Here is an 18,935-nt window from a genome sequence, read left to right on the forward strand (position 1 = left end):
TCGAGCTTGCGTGTAAGGTGGAGCAATATTCAAGGCCTGGTCGCACGAGTGACATGTAAGCTGTACTCTTGACCTGTTCATTGCTGATGCGCAGGTTGCGTCGAAGGAAGCCGAGTGTGCTGTTGCCATTCTTCACAATCTTGTCAACGTGTTGGTTCCAGGAGAGGTTTCCAGACATATGGACTCCGAGGTACTTGGTTGTCGAGTCCATCTCGATTGTGTGGCCCTTCAAGGAGTACGGATATATGATGGGGTTCCTCTTTCTGTGGACCCTGATTATGCTGCATTTCTCTGGGTGGAAACTCATGCCCCAGCGTTTCTCCCACAAATGCCAAAATGTGGCAGTCCTCTTCAATGGCGATTTTCCGGTATACCACATAGTCGACCGCAAAGAGCCTGGCCTTGGACGTGACATGAAGTGGCAGGTCGTTGATGAAGACCAGGAAGAGTATGGGTCCGAGCACGCTTGTTTGGGGGGACTCCGCTGATAACTGGTGCTGGGTCGCACGTTGCTCCAACAACGACTACGCGCTGATAGCGGCCAGTGAGAAATGCCTCAATCCACTTCAGGGTATGGTTTCTAATGCAATAATGATGAAGCTTGGCTTACATTAAATATACGATCCTGGGAAATAACACGGGAATAGACTATATGCAATATATTTCAAAAGGTTGTTTAACAATTATGTTATGCATACTGAACTACCTAATATTTTAACGTATATTTTAAATATTTTAACTTTTCATCGCCCAAAATTACGACAAATATCAATACAATACACAGTGGCCGATTCAGGCCCGGTTTCAGGGCTGCAGCCCGAGCTCAGCCCAAAGATACGCTAACTATTTGGGATGGAATATTTTCATGACATCTTGTTTTGCTTTATTGACAGTATACTAGATTAACCTGATTGATTTTCCATACGTTTTATAAAATAATAATAACATGTACATGCAGTAGCAAATATATGCTATACACATTACAATATAATTTAGTTTCTTTGTTGTGTTTTTTTTTCTTTTTCTTCTTTTTTTTTATTTGCTTTTTATTAAGTCAGCATTTTCACTATATGTCTAAATTGTTCGCAACTCAAAACAATAATCTAAATAGTTTACTTATTTACGTTAAATTTTCAAATGATTTTAAGAACAAAAAATATATTTTTTTTTATTTCAAATTTTAAGATTTAGTTAAAAGAATATGTGAATGTGAATTTGATTTATTTTTATAACCCCCCGCCGATGGAATCGGGAGGGAAAAATTGTTTTGTCATTATCCGTCTGTCCTTCTGTCCACCCGTCCGTCCGAATTTCGCTTCCGCGCTATTTCTCAGCAACTGCTGGCTGGAATTCAACAAAACTTTATGGAAACCACCAATACCAATAGAAGATGTGCATATTGTCACCTTGCTCCGGCCAGACTCTTCAAAACAGAGTAATAGCCCCTGATTAGTTATGCAGTATGCATATCTAGAGCGATAATCATTTACGCGCAAGAACTCTGCAACTACTGGCTGGAATTCAATGTAACTTTATGAGAACCATCAACATGTCCGTTGCGCCCGCCGCATATTTTAGTGGTATCGGATCTCGGATGCCGGGATTTTCCTGGTGGGAGGGGAAATCCCGGGAACGCACAAGAAAAGCCAGGACCCGGGATCGTATAAAACATATAGCAATCCCGGGAATTGACCACCTTCTCTCGGTGTATAATTATTATATTATTATTATCATTTGAATGTTTTTGTAGAGATTTCTGAATAATTTTGATTTGTAGTAGTTATAAAAAATCTTTAAAAATAGCGTATTTTTTTTATTTTTAACGTTCATTACATACAATAAAAAATAAAAACTTAACATTACGACAATAATCAACACAAATATAGTTTATTAGTTTTCCCTCTATATCTAATACGATCCCGGATCCCGGGCGTCTCGGATCCCGGGATTTTTCGCCCCCACCGATTCTAATGTAGTTCAATCGAAATTAACCAAAGTTCCTAAAAAAAGCAACTTACTAGGCCCACATTTTTATTTCGGAAAGTAAGTGTTCATGGTAAATGTCAATTGAGTTAAGAGTTTTATTACAATAAGTTTATTATATGTAAAAAAATTGTGAAAAAATTGTTTGTTAGAATTATCTAGATAGAAATATCTAGATATTTTTTCGCGTGCTGAACATCAATATGGGCCGCTTCCCATAAATTAAACTGTTAAATTTTGACTAAAACTAAACAGTTTTGAACAATGACATATTGTCTGGCTATAATGTATTGAAGTTTGTCCTCAAAATTCTTAAGAGTTTCAGACCAAGCTATCCGATAAATTGAATTCTGAGCCCTATTCAGACACGGTCCCCTGATGGGCGCCACTTGTCACAGGGTTAGAATAATGTGCAGCTTGATCACCTAAGACCTTTGGAGTACCACTCTGCAGCTCTACTGCATGAGCTATCCGCCCGCTTACACATTTTCTCCCCCAGATAATGAACAGTTCTGAATCATTACAGTTCATTCGTCAGATACCATGTGATCGTTATGCCAAAAAATAGCCTATTTAATTAAGCATGAACACTTTGACCTATTTAACAGACCGTGTTTCCTACAGTCAAACAGTTATGCCTATTTTTAACTGTCATTTTTTAGGGGTGTCATCGATAAGGATTTTTGTATCGATATATAGGTAATGAATTATCGGCGATATAGCGATATATCGATTGCCAGGCAAAATTTAGCTTTCAAGTCTTTTTAATTTGTTTTAATATGCAGTTACATTTAAACACATGCAAAAAAAAAATAAACTATGAAAAGTGAACAATTTGTTTTTTTTTCATCATTATAACTTTTAAGGACAACTAATGACTAGTAACTTTAATGTTTAAAGCCTTTTCCATTTTACTTTTGTTGTTGTTGCTATTACGTAGTTATAAATTATGCTAAATCCCGTCCTTCCGTTCTATTACTCAGCCAGGGGTATAATTGGCAAACCGTAGTGTTTAGAACCGGAATAATTATTAAAGTTTAACATATGTAATCATAATTTTTACAAAGAAACACTTAAAAATATTTTATTACATGCTTTTCGGTGGTTTATAGAAATATATCAGTGATATAAAACTGGTAATTTCACTGTTTGAAACAGTGAAATTACCACTTTGATAATTTCACTGTTTTGAATTTAAGCCCCTTGCGTTGTTTCAGTGAACTACCAGCGTGCACAGTACTGGGTACTAACTTAATGACGTGACGTCGTAAATGACGTCACGTTGTATTATTATTTGGCGAGCTTTTCATTCAGTATTAGGTTTAATGTTTTTGCATGTAATAAAAAGAAAATTTGTTTAGTTTAGTGTAAGATCGAAATATATTTCACCTTGTGAACACCAAAAGTTCATATTTCACTCGTGGCGCAGCCACTCGTGAAATATACCTTTTGGTGCTCACTCGGTGAAATATATTCCGATCTTACACTGAACTCAACAAATATCCTCTATTTCTTGGCATTTTCCCTTTTAAAAATCTGAATTGGAGGGTCTTGACTCCCTCTTAGCAGACATGCGAGATTACAACGAAATTCGGCAGCATTCGTTAGAGACACTGGGAGGTAACTCTGGTATTGATTTCCATTTTCGTTTTAGAAAAAAAAGTTTGGAATATGTTAGTTCTGGCTTCCATAACTTTATATTTCGCTTTTATTTTGACGTTTGATCTATCAGTACTATAAAACCTGTTTGCTGAAGTGTCTTTAGCTAGAAATATGTGTGCATTCGATATCCGATATTTAAAAAATGGAATCGATATCGAATCGGATAACAAAGATGGTTGATACACCGATATCGTTTGAATCGATTACACCCCTATCATTTTTACTCACCGGAAATTATCACTGTTGCTAGTTTGGTTCTATTAAAACTGGTAAAGTAAAAGAAAAGATCTCAGTTCTTCAAAAAGTCATTATAAAGAATATAAATTATATTATGTTACCTATCTGCATCAATTGACAGCTCTCTTGATGCATGCCTAAGATTTATTTTATATTTGTATTGCAAACTGTTTCTCCGGAACTTGCGGAAGACAATGTTATGGCATCATCTTAAAAAAATCAGTTCTGTGATAACATTTTATAAAATAAATATTATTTGTTTTATCTTACAGAGAAAGGTTTACATATCTTTATAGCATTTCCAGACCATTCTATTTATTAAAAACCCTGGTTATCTCAATGTTGTCTGTAAAGCAATGCACATGTACACTTAAATTTGATTGAATTTTGATTTATTATCGGTCAGAATTATTTGTCTGCAGTACATGTATTTAGGGGTTAACAAAAAATATAAAGGCCAATTCATGTAAACTACATGTATTGACTAGAAAAATGACAAGAAAATGATTTAGTTTTTATAAAGAAATACATACATTATAGAACAGATAAGTCTTGCTGAATTTACCAAAATATAACATTCACAACTAGATAAATGTACTTTTTTTTTTAATTATAACTTAAAACTGTATAAAATTTCACAGCACATATATATTTAATACCCTGAAGGGCACTATAAGTGTCAGAATCAAATTAGTTTTTCCTTATTTAGAAAGGGTGAACATGAGTTTTATACTGTGCTAATAATTGTTTTAGAGTATGTTAGAAGCTTATCATCTGGAGAAAGTAGGGCTGAATGTAAAATTATTTATCATATAAGTAGCAAAAAGTAAATTGACTTCCATACAGAATATTCTAAATCACTATTGCCAAAATTCAAAAGAATTAAGCAAAATATGTTTCAGTGAGTTTTTTTTTTAAACTATAATTGGACACCAAAAATAAAAATTATTTTGAGTAATAAAATAAAAGCATTTAGAGGGCATAATAAGCCATTGAAAATGTATGTTCAAATACTACATTGCATATATGACCATTTAAAGAGTTAGCAGATGCATTGTAAAAGTTTAAAACTATCATGAAATCGACCACAGTTTAGACTTACATGTTTTTGTTTCTTCATTACCTCCCAATGCATTTCTTCATTTTCTCTTGTGTCTATTTTCAGAATCTAATGGATTATTTGATCAAAGATGCATTCTGATGCAGATATGAATGAGAGTGTTTACTTTAAAGAAGAAGATCTATCTTCAAGGGAACTTACTGCGTTTCCTCTAGATGTCTTGCAGAACAAACATATAGAAAGTTTATTGTTGGATTACAATGATATAAAAGAACTACCCCCTGAGATTGGCATGTGTATTCAATCACTTAAATGCTTTTCTGCATTAGGAAATAGCCTGACAAGTATACCTGAATCATTTGGAAACTTGGGACAATTGGAAGAAGTTTATCTGAATGAAAATGAACTTGTGAAATTGCCAGATTCTCTATGTAGATTAAAGCATCTAAAGGTTCTTAAATTGACTGGCAATCAGCTTAAAGTTCTACCAGAAGAGTTTGGTGAATTGACTGCACTGGAGAAACTCTCTTGTGATGAAAACATTTTATTTAGGCTCCCCAAAACATTTGGATGCCTTGAAAATTTGAGAATATTAGAGTTGAGTTGTAACAGCATTGAGAAACTATCTGAAGGATTTGGGATGCTTCGATCTCTTGAAGTTCTAAATCTTTGTAGTAACAAACTTACCTCACTACCTGAAAGTTTTGGAAATTTGCCAAATCTAAAAACTGTTGATATTTCTGTAAATGAAATCAAGTTCTTGCCATCTCATTTTAACTCAAGTCTGACGTTACAGAAAATATACATTGACAGTAATCTGCTACAAACATTGCCAGACTGGGTCTCAAACCTTGAAAATATTGTTGAATTTTCTGTCAAAGACAATCAGTTTCAAAATCAGACATTGTCAGACAGCTTTCCTAAAGTTTGTAAAAAGTTAAAACATCTTGACTTAAGTGGAAATTTCATGTCCTATTTACCAAGCACAATTGGTGAATTAGAAAAACTTGAATTTCTTCATCTTGGAAGTGTGATTGGTGAGCTGGAGAGGAGGAATTTTCAGAATGGTAACTGGCTGGCAGAAATACCAAATAGTATTTGCTGTTTAACAAACTTGAAACAACTTCACTTAGATGAGAACCAGCTGAATGAGCTACCTCGGGACTTCGGGTCACTGATTTCATTAGAAATTCTGGATCTAGGTAATTGGTTTATATATATAAATATATATATAAAATATATATGTGACTTATATGTCACAGGGTGAGAAAAATTGTACAGCCTGACTGGGACTTAAACTCTGGTGTACCAACTGAGCTATCCGGCGGCTTACTCACTATCTCCCACATATAGTGAACAGATCTGAACCATGATAGATATATATATATATTAAAACAAGAAATATAAGTTAATGTCAGTAATGTTTTTAGTATAATTTTTTTGTTCTGCCACATTGAGTGGAATTATCATTTTTCTCACTACAGATTTAGAAAGCATGTGGGATTATAGTCAATCACTTGCGGAGAAATTGGTCATTACTGGTTTGTTATCCGGGAAAGCTTATCCGGGACTGACCACCAAGATATGACTAAAGTATGTGTAAACATTGGTGTGAAAACCAGATCAACAAACAGAACTTTAAACTGAATTTCTTTGATGTACAGATATACAGACTGGCAAACACTGATACCTTTCATGTACAGCAGGGTAAAGGTTCAATCAATAGATAATTTAGAAAGAGTAAATTGAACAATACAGGTGTGACATTTTCTGAAAGGTAATTTGATAGTTTATTTAAAATAAACTTAATCGTTTTTACGCATTTTGTTTGAATAAATTTAGTATTGTTAGTAGTACAGATATTTTCTATATTCTAGGTCAGAATTTGCTCCATGAGTTGCCCGAATCATTTGGGAATTTGAAATGTTTAAGAGTATGTATGTTATCAAAGAATCATCTGATGTGGCTTCCCAGTAATTTTGGTGACCTATCTGAACTAGAAGATCTAAGATTGGATGATAATGAGGTATATATAATGCCGCGCAATGACAAAGCCAACAAAGTGCGTTTGCAACAGACATGGATCCAGACCAGCCTGCCCATCTGCGCAGTCCTATCAGTATCCATGCTTTTTGCTTTCTACCCTATTGCAAGTATAGAAACTGATAGCGAACAGCATGAACGCAGATGCACAGACTGTTTTGGATCCATGCTGGTCGCAAAAGCACTATGTAGGTTTTGTCATGGCGCGGCTCAAATTTACTATTCTTTATAATTCTTTCAATGTAATAATGTGGATAAAAAAGCTGAATTGAAGATTAGAGTTTTGAATAGAAAAAAAGGTACAAAAACTTTGATTAGGTTAAAGAAAGAAGTCTATGGAGATATATACAGTAAAAACTCTGAAAACCGGACCAAGTCCAGACTTGACCAAAAGTCCGGTTTTCAGAGGATTCCGGTTTTCAGAGGTTTTATGCATTTATTGATAATTATGATGTGTTTTAACAATGACTTTGTTCAACCATTTTGTATTTACTTTTAAAAACCCTTTTGTCTAAGCCATATCAATAAATGTCTTAAATATTTTTTTTATGCAAATCCATGAATATAATTCTGAAAATCAGAAATTAAAACAACACATTGTCTGAAATTTATCTTTTGAATTGGCTTTTGAAATATGTAATTAATGAAATTTAGTATTACTATTTTTGAATATAATTAATATCCAAACAAACATACTTCAAGGTCAAAACTTTAATCAAAACAGGAATCATTTAACAAAAGTTTCCCAATTCTTCTAGACATTTTATATTTAAAAAAAACCCAACAAATTTGTACATTTTGAAAAATCATGCATATACAGGATGAAAGAGCTTTACTTTAATTGCCAATAAGAAATTAACACACACTGACAAGTGTTTTTACACCTGCATAGATAAAAGTGGGTGATCTTTACTTGGTAATTGAACATGGTACCAGTTGAGATTATGCTTTAATCTACAATAAAATACACAGAAAGTTGACACTTTAAATTGCTGTCCGGTTTTCAGAGGATTTTTTATGCATGTTAAGCATCAGAAACCATAGAAAATCGTCCGGTTTTCGGAATTCAGAGGTTCCGGTATTCAGAGGATTTTTTTTTAAATGAACATATTGGGAGAAAATATGGGAAAAAATGTCCGGTTTTCAGAGGATTCCGGTTTTCAGAGGGTCCGGTTTTTAGAGTTTTTACTGTATCTATATAATTCAGTGAAGAGAAGTACATTGTAGTAGAGATATGTTCACCAAATAATAAAATGTTTCAACAATTAATCATTTTAGCTATTATTTCAAACTTCAGCATTAATAACTTCAGGAAATAAGTTACAAGAATGCATGACTTGTATGAGTGAACCAAGCTTATTTTACATGTATCTTTACTAATAATAGTGTAAATCTCTCAAGAATCAAGAAGGTAATTTTAATTTTTAACTATGGCCCTGTATTGTTTGGCATTATGTAATATTTAGAGAAATGCTCATCTGTGCTCATCTCAAAGTATATGTCAATTAACCAAACTTTCAGAAGTTAAAAATGTCCAATGTAAAATGATTTGCTCCTGGTTATCTATTAGCAATTATATGTCACACTTGGTTATTCAATGAAGGACAGTATTTTTATGCTTAATGAGAATCCATGAACCGTTTAAATGCACAAAAAGTAGCTTTTACTACTAAGTAAATGTAAATGCACAGAAAGTAGCTTTCACTACTAAGTGAATGTAAATGCACAAAAGTAGCTTAAATTACTACTAAGAAAATGTAAATGCACAAAAAGTAGCTTTTACTACTAAGAAAATGTAAATGCACAAAAAGTAGCTTTTACTACTGCACAAAAAGTAGCTTTTACTACTAAGGAAATGTAAATGCACAAAAAGTAGCTTTTACTACTAAGTAAATGTAAATGCACAAAAAGTAGCTTTAACTACTAAGGAAATGTAAATGCACAAAAAGTAGCTTTTACTACTAAGAAAATGTAAATGCACAAAAAGTAGCTTTTACTACTAGGTGCAGACCCTGGACCAGTCGTACATTTAAAGGATCAATATTGAAGCAGAGTGGTGCCTTACACACTGTCACTTCCTTGTCCCTGCCTAAAGTGTAGGGTCCCTTCTCTCATCTTCATTTATACATTGCCAGCTGGTCTGCAGGATGCAAGTTTCATTTTTGTTGCTTTTTTTACAACATCCTAAATTATTTTTGTCAATTATGCGCTATGCCACTCAACAACAATCACATACTGAGGGAGGGGACTTCAAACCACTGTGGGTTTGAATCCCAGCAGGGACATTGGATTCTTTAATGTGAGAAAGCTATCCAGCTAGCTTACGGAATGTCTGTGGTTCTACTCAGGTGCTCGTTCGTGCCTGAAATAATGCACGGAAGGGCACCTGAGGTCTTCCTCCACCAGTAAAGCTGGAACGTCGCGATATGACCTATACTGTGTCGATGTGACGTAAAACCCAAACAAATGAAAACAAACATACTGAGGGGTAGAGTGAGCTTGGTCCTTACTTAAGTATAATTAAACATGTATATATTATAAAAAAGGGGGGATTCTCTGCCATTATAGATTGCTATAACCCTACATTTCCTATTTTAACCATATTTTAACAGCACTTTTGTCGTTAAGTGTGCTTGGCATTTTTTCATGTTTTTTGGTGTTATTTGTGAAGAAAACTTTAGCCGTTTGCAAAGGAATATTGTGTAAACAAATACTCTGACATTACTATTGGAATTGATGAAAAACCTGATTTGTTACAAATCCTTTTCCCTGTTTTTCTGTATATTACACATATTTTGAACCTTGAAATTATATGATAAATATATAAAATATAATAAAGACTTTAACCAAGAAAGAGGAGTAGGAAATATTTAATTCTTTATGGTTGCTAAGTTTTGGATCTACAACAATTGTATCAATTGACCATTATTGCCTTTAGCTTGCAGAGTTGCCAGAGTCGTTCTATAAGCTGAGTAAATTAAAGACGTTAGATTTGTTCAGTAACAGATTGATAGAGATACCTGTTGCCCTACACCAACTTAAAAATCTGGTGAGACTTGATCTAGATTGTGTAAGTATATTTATATCAGACCATCAATGCAGTATTTAAATAAATTTATCATTTTAATTTTTTCATAGAATTTCCTCCATTTATTATTAGTACATATAAAGATTATTGAACATTTATATTCTCAAGAGGGTTTAGTATTGGTCAAACATTATAAAGATACATAATAATTTTGTGTAAATGGATAAAGCCATGTTTATATTTTCTTTATTGATACGGAGTAATATATTGATTATATAAATGTGGAAGCTTGTAGCAAACATATTAGCATTGTTTATTTTCATTAAAACCAATACATGTACTAAGTTTTACGTATTATTTATAATTATTGAGGTGCCAGAAATATATTGACTGTGTGAATAATATTGGTTCTTGCACTATGTTAACTAATTATTCACTAAGAAATAGAGCTTTCATCAATAGAGACGATATCAATGTAGCGTTGATATTTTTCTTTTGATCAATAATCGATACACATTTGATAAAATGGATTATTTTGATAAATTATTTAAATATCTATAGATTATGAAAATTCACTAAAAAACATATACAAAAGCAGACGGTCATGTCTAACACAAACATGTTGTTACATAATGGACACATTTCATAGCAGTGATGACAAAATATGGTCAGATAAAAAAAATCATGCAAAAGTCGTTTAGAAATTGGACACAACATATTTGCATGAACATTTTATTAAAAATCATTTGAACAGGTATAAAAAAATATTATATACAAGAAATTAGGAGAAATTATTCTTGCATAGCAGACTGGCGTTTCCGTGAGTTTTACCCATGCCGGAAATTTCATCTGGCATGGGGGGTGCCAGATGAGTCGCGTGCCAAACAACAACGTCATTTAAGCGCCATTTATGAATGAACCGCGTTAAAATGACATCGTTTTAGAAGGGAAATATGTCTTAGGATGACGTCATTTCGCCGTTGTTATTAAGTTGTAAGTTCATACGCTATTGTAAGAAAATAGTTATGGATGAAATGACTTTAATTTCCATGAACATGTATCATATTGAGGTAAACCATTTTAAATATGAAATAATATGGCAGAATATGCAAGAAAAAATATCTTTCATATGTTTGCGGTTCGGATCGGAATATCCGTCCCTCGGGAACCCGCCCATGGGCGGTAACTCTGCAAGCCTCGTTACCGCCCAATGGGCGGGTCCCCTCGGGACGGATATTCCGGTCTGAACCGCAACATATGACAGATATTATAAGTATTTATCAATATTTCTATTTGGATATCAGTATATCGCCAATATACTTTGTACTGAATCAATGACCACTCTTTTAAGAAATAATTCATGCTGATTTTCCAGAATGACTTTAAAGTACCATTAAGTCAAATACCTCAGATTATTACCCAGTCCAAATATCCAGAGAGAGACCCTAACTTGAAGGACAATTGGAGAGGTCGAGCAAGAAAGGACATTACTAATCTGGATAAAGATATCATTAAGGTAATATGCTTTTTGTGTCGCCTTGAAAAAGGCAACATATAGGGGTTACTTTTGGTGGCGAAAATGCCACTAAAGTTCAAGGTACATGTACATTGTAAGAGCGGTGTTTATAAATAACCTATATTTAAGAAGAAAATGCCTGAGTGACAGCTATACTGTTCACAAGGCGACACATACAACTTGTGGAGTTCTAACTATATTTAAGATATATGTGTATACTTTTAGAACAACTACTATATTTATATATCCTTTCAGGCAATAATTTAAAACTTTAAATATTTTTAGTAAAAGGAATTTTGAATAACTGTAATGACACAAGATTAACAAAAGAAAATCTTCTACAAAATAGAAGTGAAGAAGCTACTTAATTTATCAAGAAATACAGGAAGTTTTAATTTTCTTTTAAAAAAGGGAAAATTTTATGCTTCATCATCATCAGAATAATTCTTTTCATAAAACATTTTGAAGTTACAAAGGGTGTCATGACATGTTTTTATCAGTATACTATAGTAAGAGGCTATTAATTACTTTAATGATTATTTTATTCAAAAACCATATGTCATTGGAATGACTGTGATAATATATATATTAAAGTGTTTACTTGTAACACAATATTGACCTTGACCACAGGCTCCAAACTATGGTCCTTTAGAAGACTTTGAACCTCCTCCACCTGGTCTCAATCTAAGTGAAGACTGCCTTATAATGGCGATGAAAAAGAATATGTCAATATGGAAAAGTCATTCTGATACAAGCAACGCACAACGTAAACCCTACAGGCCGAAACAGAGAATGAGAATTCATTATGACTCCGGGTCGGAAGATGATAATGAGGATAATGAAAAGTTAGTACACAACCTTGACATTGATAATGAATGTGAAGGGAGTTACGAGGATAGTGGGACAGACTATGATAATCCTGATGATGACGAGGATGATGATGATGATAATTTTGAGCCTCCTATATATATACAACCTACAGAATGGAGTGGTATGTAATTATATTTAATTAGAATCATTGTGGTAGTCTTGTTCATGCAGTTGCATTTGATATTCCAGAAAATATTGGAAGAAAGAATTGCATGTGTCTATCCAACCATGAAGATTTTAACAATATGAATGAATGAACAAATATGGATTGATAATATGATGTTGTCCTTTATGTTTCATTTCATATGTTTTGTATGTTTCTTTTTTAAATATTCATGTCTTTCATTTATTTACTATATTGAAAACAAAGACAGTCAAGATAGTGTTGAAGAAAATCAACAAAACATGTCAAAAACAGAGCTGAAACTTTATATGTTACATGGCTTATTTTGAAGATTCACACTATTTTAGGGTTAAAGCAGTCTGTACCAGATAAAGGAACACAAGAAAATGTACAAGCAATGTTGGAGGACACAGAGTGCTGGGATGATGAAGTTAATGAAAATGCCAAACAATTTGGTAGGTACCTTATTTTCTTGCATCATCTGCATAATTTTTAGCTCGACTATATGAAGTACAATGTATATGGAGAGCTGTCCTACTCACCCCAGCGTTGGCAATCACGTCCAGATTTCAAATTACAGTTTTGGTGCAGTAAAATATTTTTATGCCCCCGAAGGGAGGCATAATATAATCGCACCGTCTGTCCGTCTGTGCGTCCCCACTTAACTTGTGTCTGGACTGTAATTTTGTCATACATTGATGTGTCGCGTCCAAGAACCACGTCCCTACCTCAAAGGTCAAGGTCACACTATCATAATGAAGTTTCACATTATCGCAATTAGAGTAAATAGGTACACACATTTGTGTCCGGACTGTAACTTTGTCATGCATTGAATGATTTTAAAATAACTGGGCATAAATGTCTACCACATTAAGACGATGTGTCGTGTCTAAGAATTACGTCTCTATCTCAAAGGTCAAGGTCACACTATCATTTTGAAGTTTCACATTATCACAATTAGAGGAAATAGGTACACACATTCGTGTCAAGACTGTTACTTTGTCATGCATTTAATGATTTTAAAATAACTAGGCATAAATGTCTACCACATCAAGATGATGTGTCGCGTCCAAGAATTACGTCTTTACCTCAAAGGTCAAGGTCATACTAACATTTTGAAGTTTCACATTTTCTCAATTAGAATCAAAAGGTACACACAATCGTGTCCGGGCTGTAACTTTGTCATGCATGTAAGGATTTTAAAATAACTTGGCATAAATGTCTACCACATCAAGACGATGTGTCGCGTCCAATAATCACGTCCGTACCTCAAAGGTCAAGGTCACACTACCATTTTGAAATTCACTTTATCACAATTAGAGTTTATAGGTTCACACATTCATGTCCGGGCTGTAACTTTGTCATGCATCGAAGGATTTTAAAATAACTAGGCATTAATGTCTAACACATCAAGACGATGTGTTGCGAAACACATCAAGACGATGTGTTGCGACAAAGACCCATGTCCCTACCTTCAAAGTCAAGGTCACATTTATAGTTTGAAGGTTCTCATTCTCTCAAAAAGAGTTTGAAGATACACATTCATGTTCGGACTGTAACTTTGTCATGCATGGAAGGATTTTAAAATTACTTGGCACAAATGGTTACCACATCAAGACACTTTGTCGCGGCTAAGGCTCATGTCCGTCTGTCCATGTGTCCCCACTTACACAACAATCATGTCCAAATGCATTGAGGGATTTTGAAATAATTTGGCACATATGTCTATCTCATAACAACATTTTGTCGCATCCAGGAACCACGTCCCATCTTCAAAGGTCAAGGTCACACTTATATTTTGAAGGTTCATGCTATCAAGAAACAATATTCAGCAATTAGTTACTTTCATTCTATTTTCTTTTCATAATACCTGCATGCTTAAGAAACCTTTTCGGGGGCATTCGTCACTTGGGTGACAGCTCTTGTTCACTATAACTTTTTCATGTATCAACTTCAAATATATTTTCCTTATCATCAACCACATCTTATGTGACAAGGTTCATAACTGTAGCACCAATATTTACAGATTAATCTCCCCTGGAACTTAGAATTTTCCTTAAAATTTTTTTATTTTTTACTTTAACTTTTTCATTTCTTAAGGTATCAACTTCAAACTTCAAATATATGTTCCTTATCATTAACCACATCTTATGTGACAAGGTTCATAACTCTTGTTTTCAGACCAATATCATATTGTGACATAAGTATAGACTTAGTTGTATTGCTTGCATTGATATAAATATTACAAAATATTACAATTAGTTAGTATTAGAAAATGTGAATGTTAATTTTTTTTTTCAGATGAAACTCCTGTGTATGTTCATCCAACAAAGCTATACTACACACCAATAGATTGTGGTAAATTTACATTTGCACCATTTGATATTCATGAAGAGAGTTATGTCAAGAGACCAGAAAGATATCCTGTTGAAGATGGTCAGTTTGAGAACTGTGATATAGATGATACAGAAGATATAAATGTTGATCCAGTTTTCTGATTTAGCAAGATGTCAGTTCATTAAGTGTGTTGACTCATCTTTAAGGTAGTTTTACTGTAATGCTTTCCTGCTCTTCAAACATCGGCCAATATCGTAATAAATCAGTCATTTTTGGAACGTTATTTTTCACAATCTTCGGTATCAATAATTTTTAGCTCAACTTTTTTTGGGGGAAAAAAAAGTAGAGGTATTGTTACAGTCAAGTCAGCCTTGCTGTTGTCTTTGCTGTTGCCGTCTGCAAACTTGTTAACCATTTATAGCCGGAATTTTGTACATAAGGATAAAGGGTGAGTGATTGTAAATAATTTAATACCCACTATTTAGTAAAAATAACACTTCGGAAATAACCGATTTGCTACTATATCGGCCGATGTATATAATTTTTTGGTGGGAAAACATTACAGTGAGACTACCTTAATAAATAATCCTGTTTGTTAAAGAAGCCATTTCATTTATAGATTTTGTGAGTTTATTCATGGTGAAAGCCACTTAGGGGTGTAAAATTATAAAGCTTCCGTTTTTCAGTCATCTGTACAACACAGTGGCAGTATAAGATAACTGTGTGCTAAAAGTTTGCCTCTGAATGAATAGTTGCTTTCAAAGAAAACCTTTTTTGACATGTTTAATGAAGTTAATGATCTACTCAGGTAATTTTTTTTGTTTTAGTAAAACAGCGAGATGATATCTACATATATGTAGTCATCTATTAAGTTACATGCCTCGTTCATTTTGCCTACCAAAGTATTATGTTGATATGTATTGGTGCTATTGTCTGATTCAAATGATAAAGTGACAAAGTTTTATACATCTAATATAACAGAATATTTAAACAGCTTTTAGTATAAGTGTAGATTAAAGCATTTATGAAAGAATGATGTTTATTTGAATTGATTGTAAAATAATGAAGTATTGAAGATCAACTGATTCAATATTTGTTAATTTGCATTTTTTAAAACCTATAATTGGACTTATAATTCAGATGAATACACCAATTTGATTGTGTTATGATCATTGGAACTATCTGAAGTTTTTGTTCACAATGAGCCTTTTATCATAATTGTCTTGTTTAATGAGCATAACATTATGAAGTCATGTATGTTAAATGGTATGAATTTACCTGAATTTTATTTTACTTGATCAAATTTGATTAATTGAGATAAACTGCCTGTTCTATTAGGAGTATTTTGAGTTATTTTTGAATAGATAGATAAATTAAAAGTTAGACATGGATTTGCCATTTTAATGATTATATTAGCAATAAAATGTCCAAGTTCTAATTGTCTAGTTCTTAAATATGACATCTTAGTAGCTGCTCTGTGATTTCTGTGTATTCGCTATTTTACCATGATATGTAAGATAATCTGAATTTGTTACAGTAGTTTCTTTATATTTTATTTGTTTGTATATAACTTTTTGATGTAATATTTGTTTTATTCATGAATTGTATTTTATATTGAAAGTTAAAATCATACAACTGCTACTCTAGTTTAAACAGTTTTGTGTATTTAGCAAATTACAAGCTAGAAATAGGTGGTAAATGTTTTAACTGGAAAAAGAAAATTTGATTAGATCAAAATTATGACATTTTACATAACATTTGTTTAGTCAAATACAAATTGTGCTCTATTTGATGAGTTAACACTGTTATTTGAGTAGTTACACTGTGCATTTGTCATTTAGTATTAAGTGATTGAAATAAATAAATAAATCCATGTAAATGAATGTAACTCTTTCAAATCTAGCGGACAATGACTTGTTCATGCTTCCAATCACTTGCTAGAACAGCATCCCAAATACTAATGACTATTAAAGTTTCATCATTATCAAGCTACTGTCCATATTTTTCAAAGTTATCTTTTAATTTTTTTGAAAAAGAATACTTCCAAAATACCTGTATGAAAGAAATATTTTTGTATATTTTCTTAACAGCCAATAGCCAATGTACCTAATTATTGGTAAATGGTTAAAACCTACTTAAATGGCAGCATAGTATTCTGTTTTGGAACATTTTATTCTGTTCACAGTGCAATATTCATAAGTCACTTTGTACAATATTCATGTTAGAACTATTATGACAATCAACCATAAAAACATGGGGGAGAAAAATTCAATGTTTATAAATGTTATTGAAATATTTCATTATATATAGCTTTATTCCCTTGAATTCAGTTATCCAAATTTGATAAAGAAGCACTTGCTTTGAGAAACACACTGTTAAATGTTGAGCGTTAAACATCATAATAGCTCATTCTCCTTTTCGTATGTCTTTACTTTTTTAGTTCGTAGTATACATATTATCATTTAATTTTTTCTTGTTACTAGATAAATTAAGATTAAGAATTTTGAAAAAATGTCATGATTGCTATTACCATTATATTGACGTTATGCTTGTAAAAATTATTGTATTATAGATGATGTACTATGTACAAATCTTAATAAAGTATCTGTTCTGTTCTTAAAATTTGACAGCAGGGTAGCTCAATTACAGAAATTTAGTGATGTTAAGGTTATTAAGGGGAGGCAATAATGCTAAGTGGTCGATATTTTTTAATACATTTATTGTTTGCACTATGGTTTTCAAGTTTTAAAGACACAAAACAGATACATAGGGTTTAAGTCTTGTAAAAGAAAATTAATATTTTTTTCTCAGACCAGGAATATGTTTTGTGTAGATTTACAAACATATTTTGAAATTGTCTGCTTCAAAAAAACTTTGATATTGACATGTAGCATCAATATGTAGTCATATGAAAAGTTTTATTAGCCATGATTCTGAGGTTAAAGTTATTTAGTATTATAAGGATAATTAAGAGGATGCCTTTTGGTGAAGTTTCATGAATGGGTCTCTTACCTATTTGAAAGATAACTTTTGATTACTCTAACAAATTTTCATTTGTTTCCCGCCTTAGCGGTGCTTTTGTTACTTACAGTTATCAACTGCAATATTTGCTTTTAGATTATGTGATTTTATTTGATAAGCTAATTTTTAAAGTTGTGATTTATTGTCTTCATTCACATATCAAATAGTCACGTGATGAAAGTGCATCTGATATCTGTGTTCATTCTTGTTTTTTAATTTGTGATCAGTTTGATTTTTAGCTCGACTTTTCTATGAAAAGGGGAGCTATCCTACTCGCCCCGGCGTCGGCGTTAGCGTCGGCGTTGGCGTCACACCTTGGTTAAGTTTTTTGTACCACCTCACTTTATTTCAAAACCATTGGAGGTATTGCTTTGAAACTGACCATACTTGTTTACCATCACGACCTTCATCAACAGACAAGAGGACATAACTCTGTCAAGGTTTTTGACAGAATTATGCCCCTTTTTGACTTAGAAAATACATTGAATATGGGTAAAATCCACTTATTGCCTTAACCCTTTGAGATATTGCTTTGAAACTTTTAATGCTATTTCACATCATTACCCCCATCTGTACGCAAGAGAAGGTAACTCTGTCAAGGATTTGTTTTAAAAATTAAGGCCTTTTATCGACTTAGAATCTTGGTTAAGTTTTTAGTACCAGTCCACTTTTTGACTGAACTGTTTGAGATATTAATTTGAAAGTTGGAATACTTGTTTACAATCATGATTCCCAAACATGTCCAGGAGAAGGTAATTCTGTCAAAGATTTTATTTGAATTATGGCCCTTAACTGTCAATGTTTTGTATTATAGGCAAGCACTAAAAAAGTCGAGCGCGCTGTCTTACGGACAGCTCTTGTATAGATTGGAATTACTCATAAGAAAATGAGTTAAAAATAAAATATTGACTTACACACATTGACTTTTGTTATTTACTGAAAATCATTTATGCATGTTTGTTGATGGTCTTTCTTTCAGTTAGCTTAAACACTTTATTGTCATACTGCCTGGTTTTGTCAGTCAATGTAATAGCTTGATTACAGCTATATCCAA

The 18,935-nt window shown here is 32.8% G+C and overlaps 1 protein-coding gene across 2 annotated transcripts; it reads left to right on the forward strand.

The window, feature by feature from the left end:
* The first annotated feature begins 1,958 nt into the window (after positions 1-1,958).
* LOC132716865 (leucine-rich repeat protein soc-2 homolog) lies at positions 1,959-17,895 on the forward strand. Of its 2 annotated transcripts, none has more exons than XM_060700196.1 (8): positions 1,959-2,043; positions 5,048-6,144; positions 6,820-6,968; positions 9,924-10,055; positions 11,389-11,529; positions 12,160-12,520; positions 12,871-12,978; positions 14,825-17,895. In XM_060700196.1, the coding sequence occupies exons 2-8, from the start codon at positions 5,073-5,075 to the stop codon at positions 15,019-15,021; spliced, it is 2,160 nt and encodes a 719-aa protein (XP_060556179.1). In that variant the 5' UTR covers positions 1,959-2,043; positions 5,048-5,072; the 3' UTR covers positions 15,022-17,895. The 2 variants fall into 2 exon arrangements, with proteins under 2 accessions (XP_060556179.1, XP_060556180.1); XM_060700197.1 differs by having other exon boundaries at positions 1,996-2,056.
* Positions 17,896-18,935: the final 1,040 nt, after the last annotated feature.

The sequence above is a fragment of the Ruditapes philippinarum genome, unplaced genomic scaffold (genome assembly GCF_026571515.1).
Source record: "Ruditapes philippinarum isolate M1 unplaced genomic scaffold, ASM2657151v2 ctg318_1_1_1_1, whole genome shotgun sequence".
Taxonomy (NCBI): Eukaryota; Metazoa; Mollusca; class Bivalvia; order Venerida; family Veneridae; genus Ruditapes; species Ruditapes philippinarum.